This window comes from Phyllobates terribilis, unplaced genomic scaffold (genome assembly GCF_046119375.1).
Source record: "Phyllobates terribilis strain yellow unplaced genomic scaffold, ASM4611937v1 Scaffold_5__5_contigs__length_657084704, whole genome shotgun sequence".
In the NCBI taxonomy this organism is placed as follows: domain Eukaryota; kingdom Metazoa; phylum Chordata; class Amphibia; order Anura; family Dendrobatidae; genus Phyllobates; species Phyllobates terribilis.
The window spans coordinates 25,264,111-25,284,799 of NW_027362765.1; the positions used below are offsets into that span (position 1 = coordinate 25,264,111).

The 20,689-nt window shown below is 44.2% G+C and overlaps 1 protein-coding gene across 1 annotated transcript; it reads right to left on the reverse strand.

Moving 5' to 3' along the window:
- Positions 1 to 1,128: 1,128 nt before the first annotated feature.
- On the reverse strand, positions 1,129 to 18,693 carry LOC141271769 (uncharacterized). The gene is made up of 7 exons (XM_073681894.1): positions 18,633 to 18,693; positions 8,371 to 8,520; positions 8,062 to 8,241; positions 7,855 to 7,978; positions 7,674 to 7,771; positions 7,385 to 7,475; positions 1,129 to 3,205 (listed from the first exon to the last, which is right to left on the reverse strand). Exons 2-7 carry the CDS (start codon positions 8,446 to 8,448, stop codon positions 2,136 to 2,138), a joined length of 1,641 nt encoding a protein of 546 aa, XP_073537995.1. The 5' UTR covers positions 8,449 to 8,520; positions 18,633 to 18,693; the 3' UTR covers positions 1,129 to 2,135.
- Between the last annotated feature and the right edge of the window lie 1,996 nt (positions 18,694 to 20,689).

The following is a 20,689-nucleotide window of genomic DNA, read 5'->3' on the forward strand; positions in this document are numbered from 1 at the left end:
TCTGTAACTGGGAAAAGGACATTAGGTCCATTACCAACGACCAATGGACAATCATCCTAGACACAGTCAGATCTATATCCCTAGTGGAACGTTAAAGACTGTCATGACTACAAATGATCCTTAGTGGATATATGACCCCCTAGCTTCTCCACAAGGTCAGCATACATAGAGACCAAAGCTCAGAAGCGCTTAGAGATACCTGCTGATCTTATACACATGCTGCGGGATTATAATTACTTTTTGGAGTAAAGTTACTACATTTGTATAATCATAATCAGTAGGTTTGGTCAGAGACACCAAGGTATTTTATTAGGGAACTTAGAAGATCTGACACTGGACACACGGTAAAACTGCTGTAGGACGTTTATTGTTTCTTGCACATGAATTGATTGATAATATCTGATGTAACAGAAAAGGTGGTTCATGTTTCCATCATTTTCTATGTGCTATCAAATATTACAATTTAGATACAAAGCCAAAAGCATTTAAAATCATAGAAAATGTGTTCAAAGACCTTGTGTGGAGGTAAAGAGCCAAGGCTGAAGATGCTTCATCTCCAAAAGTCTACAAAACAGGGAGGATTGGCAACTTCGAATTTACTTGTCTATTTCATGTGTTTAGGAGCTTGGAAACTTAGGAATCAGCAGGTTTGGATGAAATGGGTGACTCATCAAGTCCCATGCCTTGTCTTAAAGGGAACCTGTCAGGTCCCCCGTCCCTACAGAACCGCCAGCAGCTGTGTCTGCATATATAAACACCCCGCCGAAAAGTCCCTTAATTACATTACACACAAACAGATCTTCATAAAAAGTATTTCTAAAGTCTGTTTATGTAATGTAAATGAGGCCATTGACTAGCCAATGGGGCGTTAGTGTCCCCAGACTAGTCGGCCCACTTAGCATGTTATCACACCCCTGTGGGCATGATAACATGGCTTCCAAACGCCTGCAGCGGCGCCACCAGCGCTAATCATACCTCGCGCATGTGTGCAGCTTCTTTCCTTCACTGCATTGATACTCTGAAGCTGGGTGTACCGGTGCTGGCTTTAGAGGGGTACACCACACATCCAAAGTGCAGAAGACTTTAAAGAGAATCAGTTCCCAACGAAGGCAAGAAAAAACTACTATATTTAGCACAGAAAGGGATTTAATAAATGGATCACATCAGATTTTCCTACAAAGAAGGAATGGATCGTAGATGTAACTAGTAATGTGTAATATGAACATGTTTATTATTATAGTGTAGAGAAGTTACAGACTTTGTTCAGACATGGAGATTGTGCGCTGAAAGTAACTAATGAATGGCAGATCGCTGAGATTGGAAGTTAGGAGGAAGAGGGAGGAGGATATTTGGGGTATTTTGTTAGGCGGTGGGGGCAAGGGTTGCAATATTTGTCCATATAGTGTATATATATGAATATGTAACAACGTGAAATACTCAGTGCATATAGAATATTGCTTTTTATTTGATTTTTGGAAGAAAGATATTAATAACTGCAGATATTTTTAATTCTAATATACCGTATTGTTCGGACTATAAGACGCACTTTACCATAAGAAGCACCCCAGGTTTAGACAATAGAAAATAGGAAAAACATTTTTCCTACTAATTAAATCTTCCCTGGTGTAGATTGGAGGAGTAAATATCACTAACAGTAATGTACTGGGGTGGAATAGGGAAGTAATAAATCTATTGTTAGTGTTTCTCTGCACCATGTGTTATACTTACATATAGCGTCACAGCAGGGACATTAAAGCGCACTCTGCAGCGCACATATATACACACAACACTGCTGGACACTGCACGCATACTCAACTCTGCTCTGTACGTACGCACTCACTAGTTAGTAACATTTTTCTTGCTAAATGTGCAGCTTATAGTCAAAAAAATATGTTACGTCCTAAAGCAATTTCCCTTTCTTGTTTAATTATACAACTGTCTTATGTTTTTTGTACAATTTGTCAATAATACATATAGTTTTTGCCCATGTGAGTTATTTTTGATGGTCAGCAAAGTATGATTTTCCAGTAATAATTTTTCACATTCTTGGTATGAAAATGGCTTCTCGTTGTGTGGGATTTTTGATGTTGAAGAAGGTACCATTTGTGGTTAAAACATTTTTCACATTCTGAACATCAATCTTGCTTCTGCTCTGTGTGAATTCTCTGGTGTTTAACTAGAGTTGATTTATCTGCCCAACATTTCCCACATTCTGAACATGAATATGGCTTCTCCCCTGTGTGAGTTCTCTGGTGTCTAACAAGAACTGATTTCTTTATAAAACATTTTCCACAATCTGAACATGAATATGGCTTCTCCCCTGTGTGACTTCTCTGGTGACTAACAAGAACGGATTTATGTACAAAACATTTTCCACATTCTAAGCAAGAGAAAGGCTTCTCCCCTGTGTGAGTTCTCTGGTGAATAACGAGAATTGAATTTCGGTTAAAATATCTCCCACATTCTGTACATGAATATTGTTTCTCCCCTGTGTGAGTTCTCTGATGTTTGATAAGATTTGATTTCTCTGTAAAAAATTTCCCACATTCTAAACATGAATATGGCTTCTCCCCTGTGTGAGTTCTCTGGTGTCTAACAAGAACTGATTTCTGAATAAAAGATTTTCCACAATCTGTACATGAATATGGCTTCTCCCCTGTGTGACTTCTCTGGTGACTAACAAGAATTGATTTCTGAATAAAACATTTTCCACATTCTGAACAAGAAAAAGGCTTCTCCCCTGTGTGAGTTTTCTGGTGAATGACAAGATTCGATTTCATATTAAAACATTTCCCACATTCTGAACAAGAATGTGGCTTCTCCCCAGTATGAATTCTCTCATGCCTATCAAGATCTGATTTCTGGTTAAAATATCTCCCACATTTGGAACAAGAAAATCTCTTCTCCTTTGTGTGAATTTTTTGATGTTTAACAAAAGAAGTTTCGAGAGGATAACTATTTCTATATTCTGAACATGAAATTGGCTTCTTTGCTTTAAGAGCAATTTGTTTTTTAAGGCCTGTCTTGTGACTTTTATTTTTTTTAGTAGTCTGTAATGGATCACATGATAGATCTTTGCTGTGAAGGGATGATAGTATATTTGGTGTAATAGCATTCACTTCAGTTGTATCCTGTGTGATCTCAAGGTCATCTGAATTAAAAATTGAAGATGTCAGTTGTCCCTCTGATCTCCTGGTACAGTCATCTGCCAAGAAATAAAAACAATTATTATTTTTTAATAAAATATCCTTGAGAATATTTTTGAACATTTCTACTTAAAATGTCTGTAGAAATATTAAATTATGTAGCAAAATTGAATTATTCACTAAGACCATGACAGTTCACAGTCTAATAGGAGACCTCATAGCATGAACAAGTGGAGCATGGTGTTCAGCTGTTTGTTCATTCTGCCCCCAAATATTGGAATAAAAAGCAACCAAAATATGATATGTAGGCAAAAATGATACTAACAACTTCTACTCATCCATTAAAAAAACAAGCCCCCACTACGGTCCACCATCTGTCACTGGAAAAACGGTTTCTACCTTATTAGTGTCTCAAAGGCTCTTGAAAAGCAGCATGGTTTCCATAAACCAATCCAGCAAAATCCCCTCTCCCAAATTCAAATCTCCCCCTTGATTCTGATCCTTGTAGTGTGCACAAACCACATTTAGCATCCATGTACTGTATTTGGCAATAGGAGGGATCCAATGGCTGGATGTCCTTAAGGACAAAAATGTCCAGGAACGATGGGAAATTTTTAAAAATGAGATTCTCAAAGCCCAATCGTTAACAATCCCGAAAAGTAGGAAGATTGGGAAGCATTTAAGGAAACCAGGATGGATGAACACAGAACTTAAACACATGCTAAAAAGAAAGAAAGAAATGTTTATTAAATGGAAAGAGGGAGGTATATCTAAAGAAGATTATAATGCAGTCTGCAGATCCTGCAGGGCACGTATCAGGTTAGCTAAAGCTGAAAATGAATTAAGGCTTGCAAGAGATGTCAAAAGCAATAAAAAAGGATTTTGGGGGTATGTCAAAAGTAAAAGAAAAGTCAAAAATGCTATAGGATTTTTACAGGATGAAAATGGTGAAATGGTAAGAAAGGATGTTGAGAAGGCCGAACTTTTTAATTCCTATTTTGCATCTGTTTTCTCTCAACAAGAAAATGTAACATCAACTGATCTTCACTGTCCTATTAAAGGAATAGAAAAATCCAAGTTATCTGTAAACAGAGAGATTGTGAGGGAATATTTAGCTAACATAAATGAGTTCAAGTCTCCAGGTCCAGATGAATTACACCCCAGAGTACTGAAGGAGATCGTAGAAGAAATTTTAGAACCACTCTCCATAATCTTTGAAAATTCTTGGAGAACAGGATAAGTCTCAGAAGACTGGAGAAGAGCAAATGTTGTTCCTATCTTCAAAAAGGGGAAGAAGGTGGACCCAGGGAACTATAGGCCGGTGAGTCTGACTTCTATACCAGGAAAGATCTTTGAACAAATTATTAAACAACATGTATGTAAGTACCTGGATAAGAATGAAGTGATTAACCAGAGACAGCATGGGTTTGTAACTAACAAGTCATGTCAGACTAACTTAATTTCCTTCTATGACAGAATCACTGACTGGGTGGATCAGGAAAATGCTGTAGATATAGTATATCTTGACTTCAGCAAAGCATTTGACAAAGTATCTCACACCATCCTTATTGAAAAAATTACCAAGTATGGAATGGACAAGGCAACTGTTAGGTGGATTCATAACTGGCTTAGTGATCGGACTCAAAGAGTGGTCGTAAATGGCTTCACATCCAGTTGGATGAATGTCTTAAGTGGGGTACCACAGGGCTCTGTCCTGGGACCTGTATTGTTCAACATCTTTATCAATGATTTAGATGAAGGAATTGAGGGTAAACTGATTAAATTTGCTGATGACACAAAGCTAGGAGGGATAGCTAACACTAGAGAAGAGAGAGAGAGGATTCAAAAAGACCTAAATAAACTGGAGCAGTGGGCTGTAACCAACAGAATGGTTTTTAACAGGGAAAAATGCAAAGTACTACATCTGGGAACTAAAAATGAAAAAAGCATATACAAAATGGGAGGAATAGAGCTAAGCAACAGTACATGTGAAAAAGACTTAGGTATACTAATAGATCATAGACTGAACATGAGTCAACAGTGTGATGCAGTAGCAAAAAAGGCAAATACAATTCTGGGATGTATTAACAGAAGCATACAGTCTAGATCACGTGAAGTCATTATCGGACTTTACTCCTCTTTGGTCAGACCTCATCTGGAATACTGCGTCCAGTTTTGGGCACCACATTTTAAAAAAGACATCGACAAACTGGAGCAAGTTCAGAGAAGAGCGACCAGAATGGTGACCGGTCTGCAAACCATGTCCTATGAGGAACGGTTACAGGATTTGGGAATGTTTAGCTTGCAAAAGAGAAGACTGAGAGGAGACTTAATAGCTGTCTACAAATATCTCAAGTGCTGTCACATTGTAGAAGGATCATCTTTATTCTCATTTGCACAAGGAAAGACTAGAAGCAATGGGATAAAACTGAATGGGAGGAGACACAGATTAGATATTAGAAAAAACTTTTTGACAGTAAGGGTGATCAATGAGTGGAACAGGCTGCCACGAGAGGTGGTGAGTTCCCCTTCAATGGATGTCTTCAAACAGAGGCTGGACAGATATCTGTCTGAGATGATTTAGTGAATCCTGCTTTGAGCAGGGGGTTGGACCAGATGACCCAGGAGGTCCCCTCCAACTCTACCATTCTATGATTCTATGACTATAGACAATAACACATCTATAATCAGATCATTTTATTGAAAAAGGTTCCTAAAATCTCCATCCTACATCCGCGTCCCATTTAGCTTGAGCTGTCAGGGGGTGATTATTCAGTTGGGATGACAATAGACACATATATGGTTGAGATTAAATGATTTGTATGACCTGTAGAAGCAATAATATCTCTTAGGGGATGATGTTGTATGCCAAGATCCATCAGACCCGATTGAGCTGAGAGAGCACGTCAGATTTGTAGGTATTGGTAAAAAGCATTAAGCGATAAATTAAATTCCTCTTGGAGCTGTTGAAAGCTTTTAAGAACAGAGTTTGTAAATAATTCTTCTATCGACCAGATCTTTTTCTGCACCTAATCAGGGAAGCCCTTTATCTTTGAGAATTCGCCCACAGTGGGATTACACCATGGCGGCGTGTATTTAGTGTATCTTCTAATACCCAGAACTTTCTTTCCCCTAACCCACACTTTATCTATGAATGCCAATGTGAGAGAAAGAGGACTCCTCTTGGGAGAAATCCTTGTCTGCAGAATACAAAGGTGAGGCCCATTTCATATTTTGTAACATAAGAGCACCTGACTTGCCCATGTGATCTCTATATCCTCATCCATGGAGGTGTTGTAATTGGGATGCAATAAAATACAGCCATGGATCAGAAATAGCCAGTCTACCCTCATCTTTATTACGTTGGAGAGTTTGTAGTTTTATTCGAGAATGCTGTTTACGCCATATTAATTCCCTGAACATGGTTTGTACTTTACAAAATATGGGGGAAGGAAGCAAACGAGGAGCGTTATGTAGCATATATAACAATTGTGGCATAAGGACAGATTTGTTCCAATTACTTTATAAACCTGACCACCTTCTGAAGTCTTATAATTGACATTATTGAACTGATTGAAGATGTTACGTTATCTATAAACATACATAGAGACATAGAATAAAAGAAACCTGTTGCATCCCCAAAAACATATGTTCAGGGGAGAACTACAACACTAAATTGGAGTTGCACTCATTTATGGTGGACCATTGGAATACCTCTTAGTTCTGACCAGAAAAGTTGAAACTTCACACTTGGACCTCACTGCACATTTAATGTTGTTGATCTTAAATGCAAAGTTTGGCCTGAAATACTAGACCTGGCCTTGTAGGGACCATATGAGCACATTCAGCAGCACGGAAGAGAAGCTAGATTCAAGAAGATGTCAGGATTTAGGAAGGTAACAACGTCATTACCCTCCGCTTTCTCTTAGAGACGCATCATAATATTTTTCTTCAAGTGATTTCCTAACTTGTCAGCACATTCTACGCATGTTGTCATTTGGTTTTGTAATTTACAGATCTGGGCAGTCAAGGGTTGCATCTTCTAATCACTGCGGATAGGTGAATCTTCCAGATTGTAAGCTAATTTGCATAGTTTTGTGTGGAGGAAATGTTGTGGTTTAGTGGAAAAATAGTAATCACAATCACATGATTATATGTCGGACAACAACACCGATAAAGCAGCTACTGGTGACTGAGAAGAATCTGTGACTTCTCTGAATTTAGTAGTTACTACTCACCTGGGCAGTTATATGTAGGAATCTCCTCTTTACACCACTCATCACCCTTCACATATGTCTCGGTAGTATAAATATAGGTCAGATCTTCAGCCTGAAACAAATATTGTAATAGTCACAGACAGATGGAGAAGTCACATCTATGATTAGCTCTAATCCAGCCAGCTCCACCGTTCTCATCACACAAGTATAAAACATATAATACTGGTAGATAAAACAAGACTGAACACAAGACCTTCACAGCCATCTACACATCATAGGGGAGATCTCATGACACCTTCTCTCCATCTACCTGATGATCCTGAGGAACATTGGGATCTTCTTGTTTACAGTCCTGTGGGATAAGAGGACGGGGACATCTCTCTGGTGTTGCCCTCTTACTGGATAGAACTGGAGGAAACACATACAAGGACTGAATTCATTCTTTACATACAGATAATTATAGGTCGTGTGTATTTAGTTCTGTCTATTACCTGGTGATGTGAGGGGCTGGGGAACCTCCATCATGTTGTCCTTGTACAGATCTTTGTGTCCTTCTAAATACTCCCACTCCTCCATGGAGAAATAGACGGCAACATCCTGACACCTTATAGGAACCTGACACATACAATGATACCATCATCCCCCCAATTCCATCATAGTGTTACTGTATAAAGTCCCAGCATTCCCAGCAGTGTCACCTCTCCAGTCAGCAGCCCAATCATATTGTAGATGAGTTCTAGAATCGTCTGGTCATTGATGTCATCATGTATCAGGGGGTGAGGTGGAGGTCCTGTGATTGGGCTCAGGGGTCTTCTCCATCCCTCAGACACAGGGTCCTGACAGCGCTCACTAGCGGTCTTCTTCACTACTGTGTAATCCTGGTTATGGAGAGAAACATTAATAAATCTCACTACAGACATTTCCAAAGTCCTCACCTCTCTAGTTCTGTCCATCTGTTATTCCCATAGATAAGAATAATGTAATGTGACGTCATCAGAATATCTCACCTCTCCAGTAAGCCGGAAGAGGATCTCTAGGGTGAACTGTAATATCCTCTCCGCTATCTTGTCCCTGTCCATATCCATATTTGATGGGTCAATCAGGAAAATTCTCTCATGTAGAAGATCTTCACTGAGAGGATCCAATATTGTAGGGACCTGAATGGGAAAACGATGAGCCGATGTAAAATCAAGAAGAATCTCATGTAATAATATGAAAAGAGGAAACAAATATGTATTCTCTCTTTGCCTCGCATGGATTGGAGCACAAGTTGAATTACTGATTAAGACGTCCTCTATTCTTCCAATCACTGCTCTGGCTACTAATTGGCTGTAGGGATCACTTGTTCATTGGGACTGACCAGAGAATACAAAGACTGGAGGGGGACCAAAGCAGTAGTGGCATTGGACTAGTGGGGGTTTATTAATGTATTACTATTTTTATTATTTTAAAATATTCAGTTTTTTTCTTTACATCTACTAATAAAACCTGTATATTTTAGGTCACAGACAACAAGCAGTTTCTTCCTCGGAGACTGCAGCTGAATACGTTTCTCATAGACTCATAGACTTCCATAACGTTAATTCTCATCTCATTTACCGACACTGGAATCGGCATTAGCAATACTGCAGGAGATATTCATTACATATGACAAGAGAAATAACTGCTTCATGATGAGAACGATATCTTCATCTTCTACTATGGCTCTATAAACATATTTGGCCAGAATCCTTCACAGACTACATCACCAGCAGCCGCCTGTGTGAATGTTTCCTTTCTTCCCCAGACTGTAATGTTTTATCACATTAGATCTTACGTCTGATTCACCCTCAGAAGTTTGAGGCATTTATAAAACTATTTCTGTTTGCAAAACTACAGTGGACAGGAATTATTTGATACCAAAGTCTCCAGTCTTCTATGGGGCCTTATGCTTCCCTATGTTACAGGAAAAATGTCATAAAAAAAGCAGATGTTAAAATGTTTCAAAAGAAAATTGGCACCGACAATTCTTGAAAAACACCATGCAGAAAGCATAAGACACATTTTGTTCCTTTTTAACATATAATAAACTTTTTTTTTAATTAACTCTTTTGGGCACCAGAACATACATGTATGCCGCAAAGATGTCATGGCCGCCTTTCCTGACAGTTTAACCACTTGCTGCTGTCAAAAGCAAACATGCTACCTCCTAGTACCTGTTTTTCATGGTACAGAAGCAGAGAAAAGCAATTTCTTCCATACTTTTCTCAAGACCGTGCTCTAGTGTATCGCAATGATGTCCCCGGGCTGATGGAAAAATTTAACATTGAGTACAATGTGAGTGAGTGGAGACTCTTTATTGATTCATCCAAAATAAGTCTGAAAGCTGTGAAATCAGGGCATAAAAAACATAAGAATCAGTCATTGGATTTGAAAAAAATTTCATAAACCCAAATTTTGCATACATGTGTAACGTAAATAATGCTGAATTTATTCATATTACGCCATCTGATAGCTCTAAATTTAACCCCATCAATGAATATTCCACTGCATTTAAATTTTTTTAAATGATAGTGAGGGGGGATTTGACAGCTGAATTGTAAGAAATCTAAATTGATTCATTCAAATTTACATATAATGAACGTAAGGCAATTATACAACTACAAGAAAAACAAAGTATTATCATTCGACCACCTGACGACGGGGTTATGTATCATTCATTTTTATCATGTAGAATCCATGCACTTACTGACTGATACTCAAACATATTCTAAACTAAATCAAGACCCCACAAAGAAGTGTATTCAAGAACTAGAACTGTTAGTAAATATAGCATGAAGGGATGGTATACTTATTAAAAAGGAATTTGAAATTGCATTAAACAAAACCCCAAGGTTGGCAACATTGTATCATATCCCTAAAAACACTACTAATCCACCGGGACAAGCTGATTTGACGGCCAATCTGTCCAGATATGTAGACACTAGTGATGAGCGAACGTGCTCGCCACTACTCGGTACTCGCCTGAGCATCACAGTGCTCGACAAGCGCGGCGAGTATTTCCGGGTTGCTCGGGTGGGAGCTCGGGTCCCCACCCTGGATGATTTGGGCTCTTTAGAGAGCCAATGAACATGCAGGGATTGCTTGCCACGCACTGTAATGCCGTAGCCATTTTGGTTGTGGCATTACAGTGATTGGCTGGTCGCATAGCATCATCGAGTCTATTTAAGACCTGATGCCCCTATGCTCATCACAGTCTAACTTGGAAACAGGCAGAGTAGAGAGAGCTGCTGCTGAGTCAGGGAGAGATTTGCTTGTTTATAGTTAGTAAAAGTATTCCACAGCATATCTAGATATCCATCTGAGCTAACAGTCCTTCTGAGGACTAATCCAGCTGCATATATTCAGTGGTGATAGCAGGAGTTAGGCAGGAAGGCAGGGTTTGTGGCAGACTGCAGTGCATACAGCACAAGAGGGTCCATTGCACGTTTTGACTGATCCTGCTATTACAGATATTTGTAGACATAGCCCCAGATATTAGGGGCCTGGGCTAATTTTTATTTTTATCTTAATCCTGATTATTTGCTTAAAAAGCAATCCAGAGTACACAATTTTTCTGCTCCATTTGCTTGTTAGCACTGTAGAATACAGCCAGATCTTTTCCATATTACAGTGATAAAAATCCAGAAATTTGTAGTGAACATGGAAAATATTGGCCTCCATTTATAGTTTGTTGCAGTGTGTCAGTGAAGCTATTCACACGTGGTCGCTGTGAAGAATAGTAACCTACAGGCCCGCTATTTAAAATCGTGGTTGTCCATCAGATGTATCACATATAACTGAGGATCAAAATCAGCTATTTCTGGCCTCCATTTACATTTTATTGTAGTGTGTCAGTGAAGCTATTCACACGAGGTTGCTGTCAAGAATAGTATTAGTAAACTACAGGACCGCTATTTAAAATCGTGGTTGTCCGTCATACGTATCACATGTAACTGCGGTCCAAAATCAGCCATTTCTGGCCTCCATTTACATTTTGTTGCAGGCCCGCTATTTAAAATCGTGGTTGTCCATCAGATGTATCACATATAACTGAAGTTCAAAATCAGCTATTTCTGGCCTCCATTTACATTGTGTTGCAGTGTGTCAGTGAAGCTATTCACACGAGGTCGCTGTGAAGAATAGTAATAGTAAACTACAGGCCCGCTATTTAAAATCATGGTTGTCCATCAGATGTATCACATATAACTGCGGTTCAAATCCAGCCATTTGTAGTGAACGTGGAAAATATTGTCCTCCATTTAAAATGGGCAAGGCGCGAGACAAGGGACGGGGAGGTGGACGTGATGGTGCATGTAGAGGCCGAAGCCTTTGGCAAGATGAAATTGCGCCACAACAAACACCCACATCTTGTCGCTCGACCTTCCTGTCCCAATTACTAGGGGACCGCAGAACACCACTACTGAACACAGAGCAGTGTCAAAAGGTTGTTGGTTAGATAGCAGATAATGCTTGCAGTCACTTTGCCACCACCCTGTCTTCCACACGGTCAAGTCTTAGTAGCCGTGAGTCTGGACCGCATATTCCTCACCCTGATCCTCCTTCCTCCCACCATGCCGAATGCCCGGAGACAACTGATACCACACTTGGAAACTAAAAAGAGCTGTTCACTTTCCATTTATAGATTCGGGCCACTCGCCCGGTCAGCTTCAAGCGGGGCAAGAGAACGCATGTAGCGATGCCAAAATATTTGAGCAGCCACGGTCACACGAAGGCAACGGTGGAAAAGTGCAATTACTGTTGCAACAGGTGGATGATGATGAGACACAATTGCCAGAAAGTCAGGAGGAGGACCAGGGTGCTGAAGTGGAAGACAGACCCAACCTGGCAGGGGGACATGCAGAGCGAGGACAGCAGCACACAGAGGGAGGGAGGCGTAGCACGACAACAGGCAGGAAGAAGCAATGTGGTGGCCGCAGACAGAAGGCGGGAAAGCGTTCCCTGTTACACCAACACGACGTAAGTTGTCAGCACAACTGTTAGGTCTTCCCAAGTCTGGTTGTTTTTTAAAGACTCGGCAGATAACCCCAAAAAGGCCATTTGCACCATCTGTAAGGCCAGCATCAGCAGGGGTAGCAAAACTAGCAGCCAGACCACCACCAGCATGATCAGGCACATGGCAGCAAAGGTTCCAGAAACAGTGTCTGCGGGTGACACCACTGCTTCTTCCGCTGTTGTGCGTGCACGCCAATCCACTGTCCATGGTGCATTCGAAGATGCCTCCCGCCCTGCACCTGTCGTTGCACACTTTCAACTAGCACCATCAGCAAGCACTTCCACGTTCTTGTCCCAGCGCAGCATTCAGTTGTCCCTACCCCAGTCCTTGGAACGCAAGCACAAATACGCAACCAACGCCCCACAGGTCACACTACCAAATTCACACGTTTTGCAAATGCTTGCGCTCGAAATGTTGCCTTTTAGGCTTGTGGAGACGGAAGCTTTCCGCAACCTGATGGCGGCGGCTGTCCCTCGGTACTCGGTCCCCAGCCGCCACCATTTCTCCCGGTGTGCCATCCCCGCATTACACAAGCACGTGTCCCACAACATTAGCCGTGCCCTCAACAACGCAGTTACTGGGAAAGTCCACCTAACCATGGACAGATGGACAAGTGCTTGTGAACAGGGACGGTACATATCTCTGACGGCACACTGGGTTAATATAGTGGAATCCGGGACCCAGTTGGACCTTGGGACGGAACACATCTTCCCGACGCCGAGGATTGTGGAACCTGGGTCAATCAGGGTTGCTCCCACATTCTACAGCTCCTGCACCTCCTTCTCCTAATCTTCAGCCTCCATCTCTGAAATGACTACATCAGTTACAAGCTGGAAGCACTGCCTCGGCCAAGCAACACAGGCTGTGCTGAAGCTAATATGCTTAGGTGACAAACTGCACAATGCTGAAGACTTGTGAACAGCTCTGAAAGAGCAGGCACATCTGTGGCTGATACCGCTGAACCTACAGGCAGGCATGGTCGTGTGTGACAATGGCCGGAACCTGGTGGCGGCTCTTAAGCGAGGCGTACCATGCCTGGCCTATGTGCTTAATCTCGTGGTTCAGCGGTTTCTGAAAACCTAACCAGATCTGCTTGTCTAAGTACGCAGCGAGTGTGCCCATTTTAGAAAGTCAGCCACAGCTTCCGCCACCCTTGCCGTGCTTCAGCAGCGTTTGCAGCTTCCAGATCACCCACTGGTGTACGATGTCCCCACGCGTTAGAACTCTACATTGCAGAGGTTGGGAAGGATTTGTGAGTAGAAGAGCTAAGTTTTTGACTAGCAGTATCAACACGGCCATTGATATTCAGGTCAGACTCCACACAAGATTGCAGGAGTGGACATGGATGTCAGACATCTGTAGCATCCTCCAAAACTTTGAGGACTCCACCAAGATGGTGAGCGGCGATGACGCCATAATTAGCATCACCATCCCACTTCTGTCTTCTGAAACGCTCTCTGCTCACAATTAAAGAAGATGCATTGCAGGCGAAGCACGATGAGATGGAGCAAGGAACCATACAGGGCGATGTCACACAGCCCAGCCTCATCTCATCCCAACATGGATTGGGTGTCAATGAGGAAGAGGAGGAGAAAGAACAAGAGCTAGTTTCCTGCACTATAGATGGTACTACCTGCACAACTGTCATACCGTCTGTTCAGCGTGTATGGCCTGAGGACAGGGAGGAGTAGAAGGTGTATGAGGAGGAGATCATGGTCAGTCGTCCTCTTGGTGAGGACACGGAAGTCTTGCCTGTTAGCAGTCTGACACACATGGCTGAGTTTATGTTACGCTGCCTTTCCCCGTGGCCCTTGCGTTGTCGAAATTTTGGGTGACAGTCATTACTGGTTGGTGACACTTCTAGACCCACGCTAAAAGGAGAACTTTCTATCTCTTATTCCCACGGTAGACAGGCCTAATAAAATGGGTCAGTACCAGAAGGCCCTTGATGCGGAATTATTAAAAAAATTCCCATCTGAAAACGCTGGCGGCAGAGGTTAAAGTTTGTTGGACAACCAAGGAGTACAGGCGAGAGAGACACAAATCTAATCCAGCAGGGGCAGGGGAACACTGTCAAAGTTCTGGGACAGTTTTCTCAGATCCTCCCATCATACAGGCCCTGATGCGCGGGGTACTCTCACAAGGAGGGAAAACTTTGTGCCTTATAATTATTGGGCATCCAAGCTGGACACGTGGCATGAACTGGCTCTCTATGCCTTGGAGGTCCTGGCCTGCCCTGCCACTACCGTTTTGTCAGAGCGGGTTTTTAGTGCCGCTGGTGGAATTATAACAGATAGGCACATCCGCCTGTCAACTGAAAATGCTGACAGGCTGACTCTTATAAAAATGAACAATGGCTGGATTGGGCCAGACTTCTCAACACCACCGAATGATAGCAGCGTAACAGAAACTCAAACACAGTGTCTTTTTTTTTGGGAGGTCTAACTCTATTACCATGCACCCCTGTTTTCACACCCAAACATGGGTATACGCTTTCTGATTTTGTCTATTTGCTCTTGTCCTCCTCCTTCTCCTCATCCTCCACCAGCATATCTACCATATTACCATATCTATGTCTCTTGCAAGGGGCATTGGAGTGCCTCCAAATTTTCAGCAGCCATTTCATTAACTGCATAAGTAAACAGTATGGGAGACCCACTTCCTAATAATGGGAACATTTTTTCCAGGAGGCCCTCCGACCTCTATGTCTCTTGCAAGGGGCACTGGAGTGCCTCCAAATTTTTGGCAACCATTGTACTCACTGCATACCCTATAACTGGAGAGCTGAACTGCTCCTTTCCAATGGGAACATGTCGTTACAAAGGCCCGCCTCTATGTGTCTTTAAATTGTTATTGGGGTTTTTCCTAAATTTTGGCAGCCGTTGTACTCACTGCATACCCTATAACTGTAAAGCATAACCGCTCCTTTCTAATGGGAACATGTCTTACTTGTTACTGTGGCCCACCTCTATGTGTCCTTAAATTGTTATTGGGGTTTTTCCTGAATTTTGGAAGCAGTTGTACTCACTGCATACCCTATAACTGTATAGCATACAGCTGCTTTCTTTCACATCTACTGCCCTTTTACATATTCCATGCAATCCCTCAACATCAGTCCCTCTCCCTTTCCCTGTCCCACAGTACAGCTCTCAGGCCCTACTCACATTTCTCAAACACTAAAAAAATCCAACATTGCCATACAGTGCATAAAACATACACACAAATCACTGAACCACCTGCTCTCTCTCTTTTTTCTCCTTCTAGTCGCTGGCAACCTCTCCCCTAACCCTGGCCCTCCTTCCACTAGTAAATATAACTCTCTTCCTACTGCGTATACAGTGACTAGTGAAAGCTTTTAACCTATTTTGTTATATTACAACCTGTGTTTAAATATTTTTGTAATCCAATTTGTGTGTGATGCATCAGCACTAAATAGTCTAAGTTAGTGAAGTGAGAAAAATATAGGCATAAATTAAATTTATGGGATCAAATAAATAAAAATTGGCATGTACATATGTATTCACCCATTTAGCGATGAAGTCCATAAAAATTTCTGGTTCAAGCAATTACCTTCATAAGTCACATGTCACAAGTGTCACTTGGTCTGTCAGTATATACACACCTTTTCTGAAAGGCCAACGAGGCTACAACACCATTAAGCAAGAGGGGCCACTAACCACACAACACCATGAAGACCAAGGAAATCTCCAAACAAGTCAGGGACAAAGTTGTTGAGAAGTACAAGTCAGGGTTGGGTTATAAAAAATATATCAATCTCAGATGATTTCCCAAATCACCATCAAATGGAAAGAACATGGTACCACAACAAACCTGCCAAGAGAGGGCCGCCCACCAAAACTCTCAGCCCAGGCAAGGAGGGCATCAGAGAGGCAGCACACAGACCAAAGGTTACCCTGAAGAAGCTGCAGATTTCCCAAGCTACATTATAATAAGACATTGGAAAGTGCCCTGGATGAAGCAGCACCTGCTACATGAAGAACAACCCGCCACAGATGGCGGCAATCCTGGCACATGCAGCAAACACGTTTTCCCCAGCGTTGCTCAAAGTGTGCTGAGCATCAGTGGAGAAAATCACTTTCAGCAGAAGACATCATCCACTTTGCTCAAAACTTTTAACTCTGCTCCCCATCGTCCAAACAAGCCTACTTCACCACCCTCATCATGTCACTAGCAGACAATCCAAAACAAAACTATTCAAAACTCTCCAATCCTTCCCTAAGGAAAGGCCAATGTCACCAACCTCAACACTGACGATCTGGCCACTTATTCCTAGTATCAAATCAACTATATCCATCATGGCATTTTTGCCCAATCTCCCCAGAACTTGAATCCCTTTCTCTCCCGTACCTCAAGGTCACTTTCCACTTTTCAAACTGTCACAGAAAAAGTTAACAGGCTCCTTGCTTCTTCTCACCCTACAACCTGCACCAATGATCCTATTCCCTCACATCTCCTTCAGTCCATCTCCCCAGCAGTCACTGCCCACCTAACTAAAATATTTAACTCTAGCAGTTAAAAAAGTTAATATTTAACTTTACCTCTTTTTTCCGGTATCTTTCCCTCTTCAGTCAAACATGCCATAATAACCCCTTTACTAAAAAAAAATCCCTTGACCAAAACTACACTGCTAACTACAGACCTGTCTCTAATATTCCCTCCATCTGTTAACTCTTGCAATGCTTGGTACAATCTTGTCTGATCTGCTATCTCTCAGATAACTCTTTTCGTGACCCTTTACAACACTGTTTTCTTAACAAAAAATACCAGGAATTGTCCGCCTAGTGTCTCTAACATCATGCTCTCCTTCGATCTGAAGCTGAATTTCTCTAAAACTGAACTTCTCGTGTTTCCTCCCTCGACTACCCTAGCTATACCCGATATTTCAATTTCTGTGGGTGGTTCAACCTTAACTCCTAAGCAGCCTGGGGGTTATGTCTTGACACAGGACTTTCCTTTATTCTCTATATCCAATCACTCATTCGCTCATGTTACTTGTATCTTAAAAATATCTCCAGAATCCAACAATTTCTCACCTTTGAAACTGCAAAAACTCTTACTGTCGCTCTTATTTATGCTCATCTTGACTACTGCAACTCTCCGCTGATCTGTTTTCGCGTTAACAAACTTTCCAATCCATCCTGAATGCGGCAGCCAGGGTCATATTTCTGTCTAGTCTCTTCACCGATGCCTCCCCCTTGTGCCAGTCATTGCACTAGTTGCCCATCCGCTACAGAATACAATATAAATATCTCTCTCTTAGGCTATGTGCCCACGATGCAGAAATGAAGTAGAAATTTTCCGGAGCATTTCTGCATGTCCTTGGCAGTAAAAACCCATGCGGATTTTACACGCGTTTTTGAAGCGTTTTTACTTGCGGATTTGCCATGCGTTTTTCAAATGCATTGTATAGGCAAATCCGCATGACAGAATGGACATGCTGCGTTATTTTCCGCACCTAAAATCCATGCAGAAAATATCCTGAACATGTGCACAGAACTTGCAAAATGTCATAGGAAGTCATGGGATAAGAAGTGCAATGCGTTTCTGCTGCATTTCCGCACGGAAAAAAAAGCACCAAATCCTCATCGTGTGCACATAGCCTTACCCACAAAGTTCTCCACAGTTCTGCACCACTCTACATCTTCTCCCCTCATCTCTATCTCTCACCTTACCCGTGCACTCTGTTCTCCAACTGATCTATGACGAACATCTTCCATAATCCGGAACTCCCACCTCCGTCTTTAAGACTTCTCTTGTGCTGCGCCAGTTTTCTGGAATGCACTGCCCCAGACAATTCGATTAATACCTTGCCCCCACATTTTTAAGCGTCTCTTTAGACAGGCCTATCACCTCACTTCAACTCTTCTGTTTCCTCGTTCTAAATTCTGCTCAGAATCTGTTCCCTCCCATTCATCTGTCTCCACATCCTCCATGCTCCCAATAGCACTTGGTAACTGCACTTAGACAGATACCGGCTGATGACCGGATCATGCGGCTTTATATCATAACCCCTATATATTATACTGATGGCCGGACCGTACACAACAGCACGTTCTGCCTATTGTCTCCCCCTATTTCCATTATAGGTTGTAGCTTGTGAGCAGGAACCTCCTGTAACTGCTGAGCTGTGCGTTACTTTATATTGTATTTATGGTCTGTATGTGACACCGCTTATTGTACAGTGCTGCGGAATAGAAATACAAGTATTATTACCTCCACCTGCAGAGCCGCCACCACACATATGGCTGCTCTGTGCGCACAGGACCTGTGATGAGGTCACAGGAGGGGAGGAGTCAGGGGTCACATGATCAGGGGCCTCAGTGGATGCAGGACTCTGCTGTGCTGGTTGTCATGGTGCTGGATGAGGGGAAGGTTATGTGTGGGGTCAGGAGGGGTTTACAGTGTGGATGTAGCAGAGCCGCGCGTGTACGAGGTGTACGGAGCGGAGCCGCGCGTGTACGAGGTGTACGGAGCAGAGCCGCGTGTGTACGAGGTGTACGGAGCAGAGCCGTGTGTGTACGAGGTGTACGGAGTGGAGCCGTGTGTGTACGAGGTGTACGGAGCAGAGCCGTGTGTGTACGAGGTGTACGGAGCGGAGCCGCGTGTGTACGTGGTGTACGGAGCAGAGCCGTGTGTGTACGAGGCGTACGGAGCGGAGCCGTGTGTGTACGAGGCGTACGGAGCGGAGCCGCGCGTGTACGAGGTGTACGGAGCGGAGCCGCGTGTGTACGAGGTGTACGGAGCGGAGCCGTGTGTGTACGAGGTGTACGGAGCGGAGCCGTGTGTGTACGAGGTGTACGGAGCAGAGCCGTGTGTGTACGAGGTGTACGGAGCGGAGCCGCGTGTGTACGTGGTGTACGGAGCAGAGCCGTGTGTGTACGAGGCGTACGGAGCGGAGCCGTGTGTGTACGAGGCGTACGGAGCGGAGCCGCGCGTGTACGAGGCGTACGGAGCGGAGCCGAGCGTGTACGAGGCGTACGGAGCGGAGCCGCGTGTGTACGAGGCGTACGGAGCGGAGCCGCGCGTGTACGAGGCGTACGGAGCGGAGCCTCATGTGTGCGAGGCGTACGGAGCGGAGCCGCGTGTGTGCGAGGCGTACAGAGCAGAACCGCGTGTGTACGGAGCCGAGCCGCGTGTACGAGGCGCACGAAGCGGAGCCGCGTGTGTACGAGGCGCACGGAGCGGAGCCGCGTATGTACAAGGCATACGGAGCGGAGCCGCGTGTGTGTGAGGCGTACGGAGCGGAGCCGCGTGTGTGCGAGGCGTGCGGAGCCGCGTGTGTACGAGGCGTTCGGAGCGGAGCCTCGTGTGTACGAGGCGTACGGAGCGGAGCCGCGTGTGTACGAGGCGTACGGAGCGGAGCCGCGTGTGTACGATGTGTACGGAGCGGAGCCGCGTGTGTGTACGAGGCGTATGGTGCTTAGCCGCACGTGTACGAGGCGTGCGGAGCAGAGCCGCGCGTGTACGAGGTGTACGGAGCGAAGCCGCGTGTGTACGAGGTGTACGGAGCGGAGCCGCGTGTGTACGAGGTGTACGGAGCGGAGCCGCGTGTGTACGAGGTGTACGGAGCGGAGCCGCGTGTGTGTATGAGGCGTTCGGAGCCGCACGTGTACGAGGCGTGCGGAGCCGCTCGTGTGCGAGGCGTACGGAGCGGAGCCGCGCATGTACGAGGCGTTCGGAGCGGAGCCGCGTGTGTGTACGAGGCGTTCGGAGCGGAGCCGCGCGTGTAGGAGGCATACGGAGCCGCACGTGTACGAGGCGTATCGATCGGAGCCGCGCGTGTACGAGGCGTATGGAGCGGAGCCGCATGTGTACGAGGTGTACGGAGCGGAGCCGCATGTTTACGAGGTGTACGGAGCGGAGCCGCGTGTGTACGAGGTGTACGGAGCGGAGCCGCGTGTGTACGAGGTGTACGGAGCGGAGCCGCGTGTGTACGAGGCGTACGGAGCGAAGCCACGTGTGTACGAGGCGTACGGAGCGGAGCCGCGTGTGTACAAGGCGTACGGAGCTGAACCGCGCGTGTACGGAGCGGAGCCGCTTGTACGACGCGCACGGAGCGGAGCCGCGTGTGTACGAGGCGTACGGAGCGGAGCCGCGTGTGTACGAGGCATACGGAGCAGAGCCGCGTGTGTACGAGGCGTAAGGAGCGGAGCCGCGTGTGTACGAGGCGTACGGAGCGGAGCCGCGGGTGTGCGGAGCGGAACCGCGTGTGTGTACGAGGCGTATGGTGCTTAGCTGCACGTGTACGAGGCGTGCGGAGCCGCGCGTGT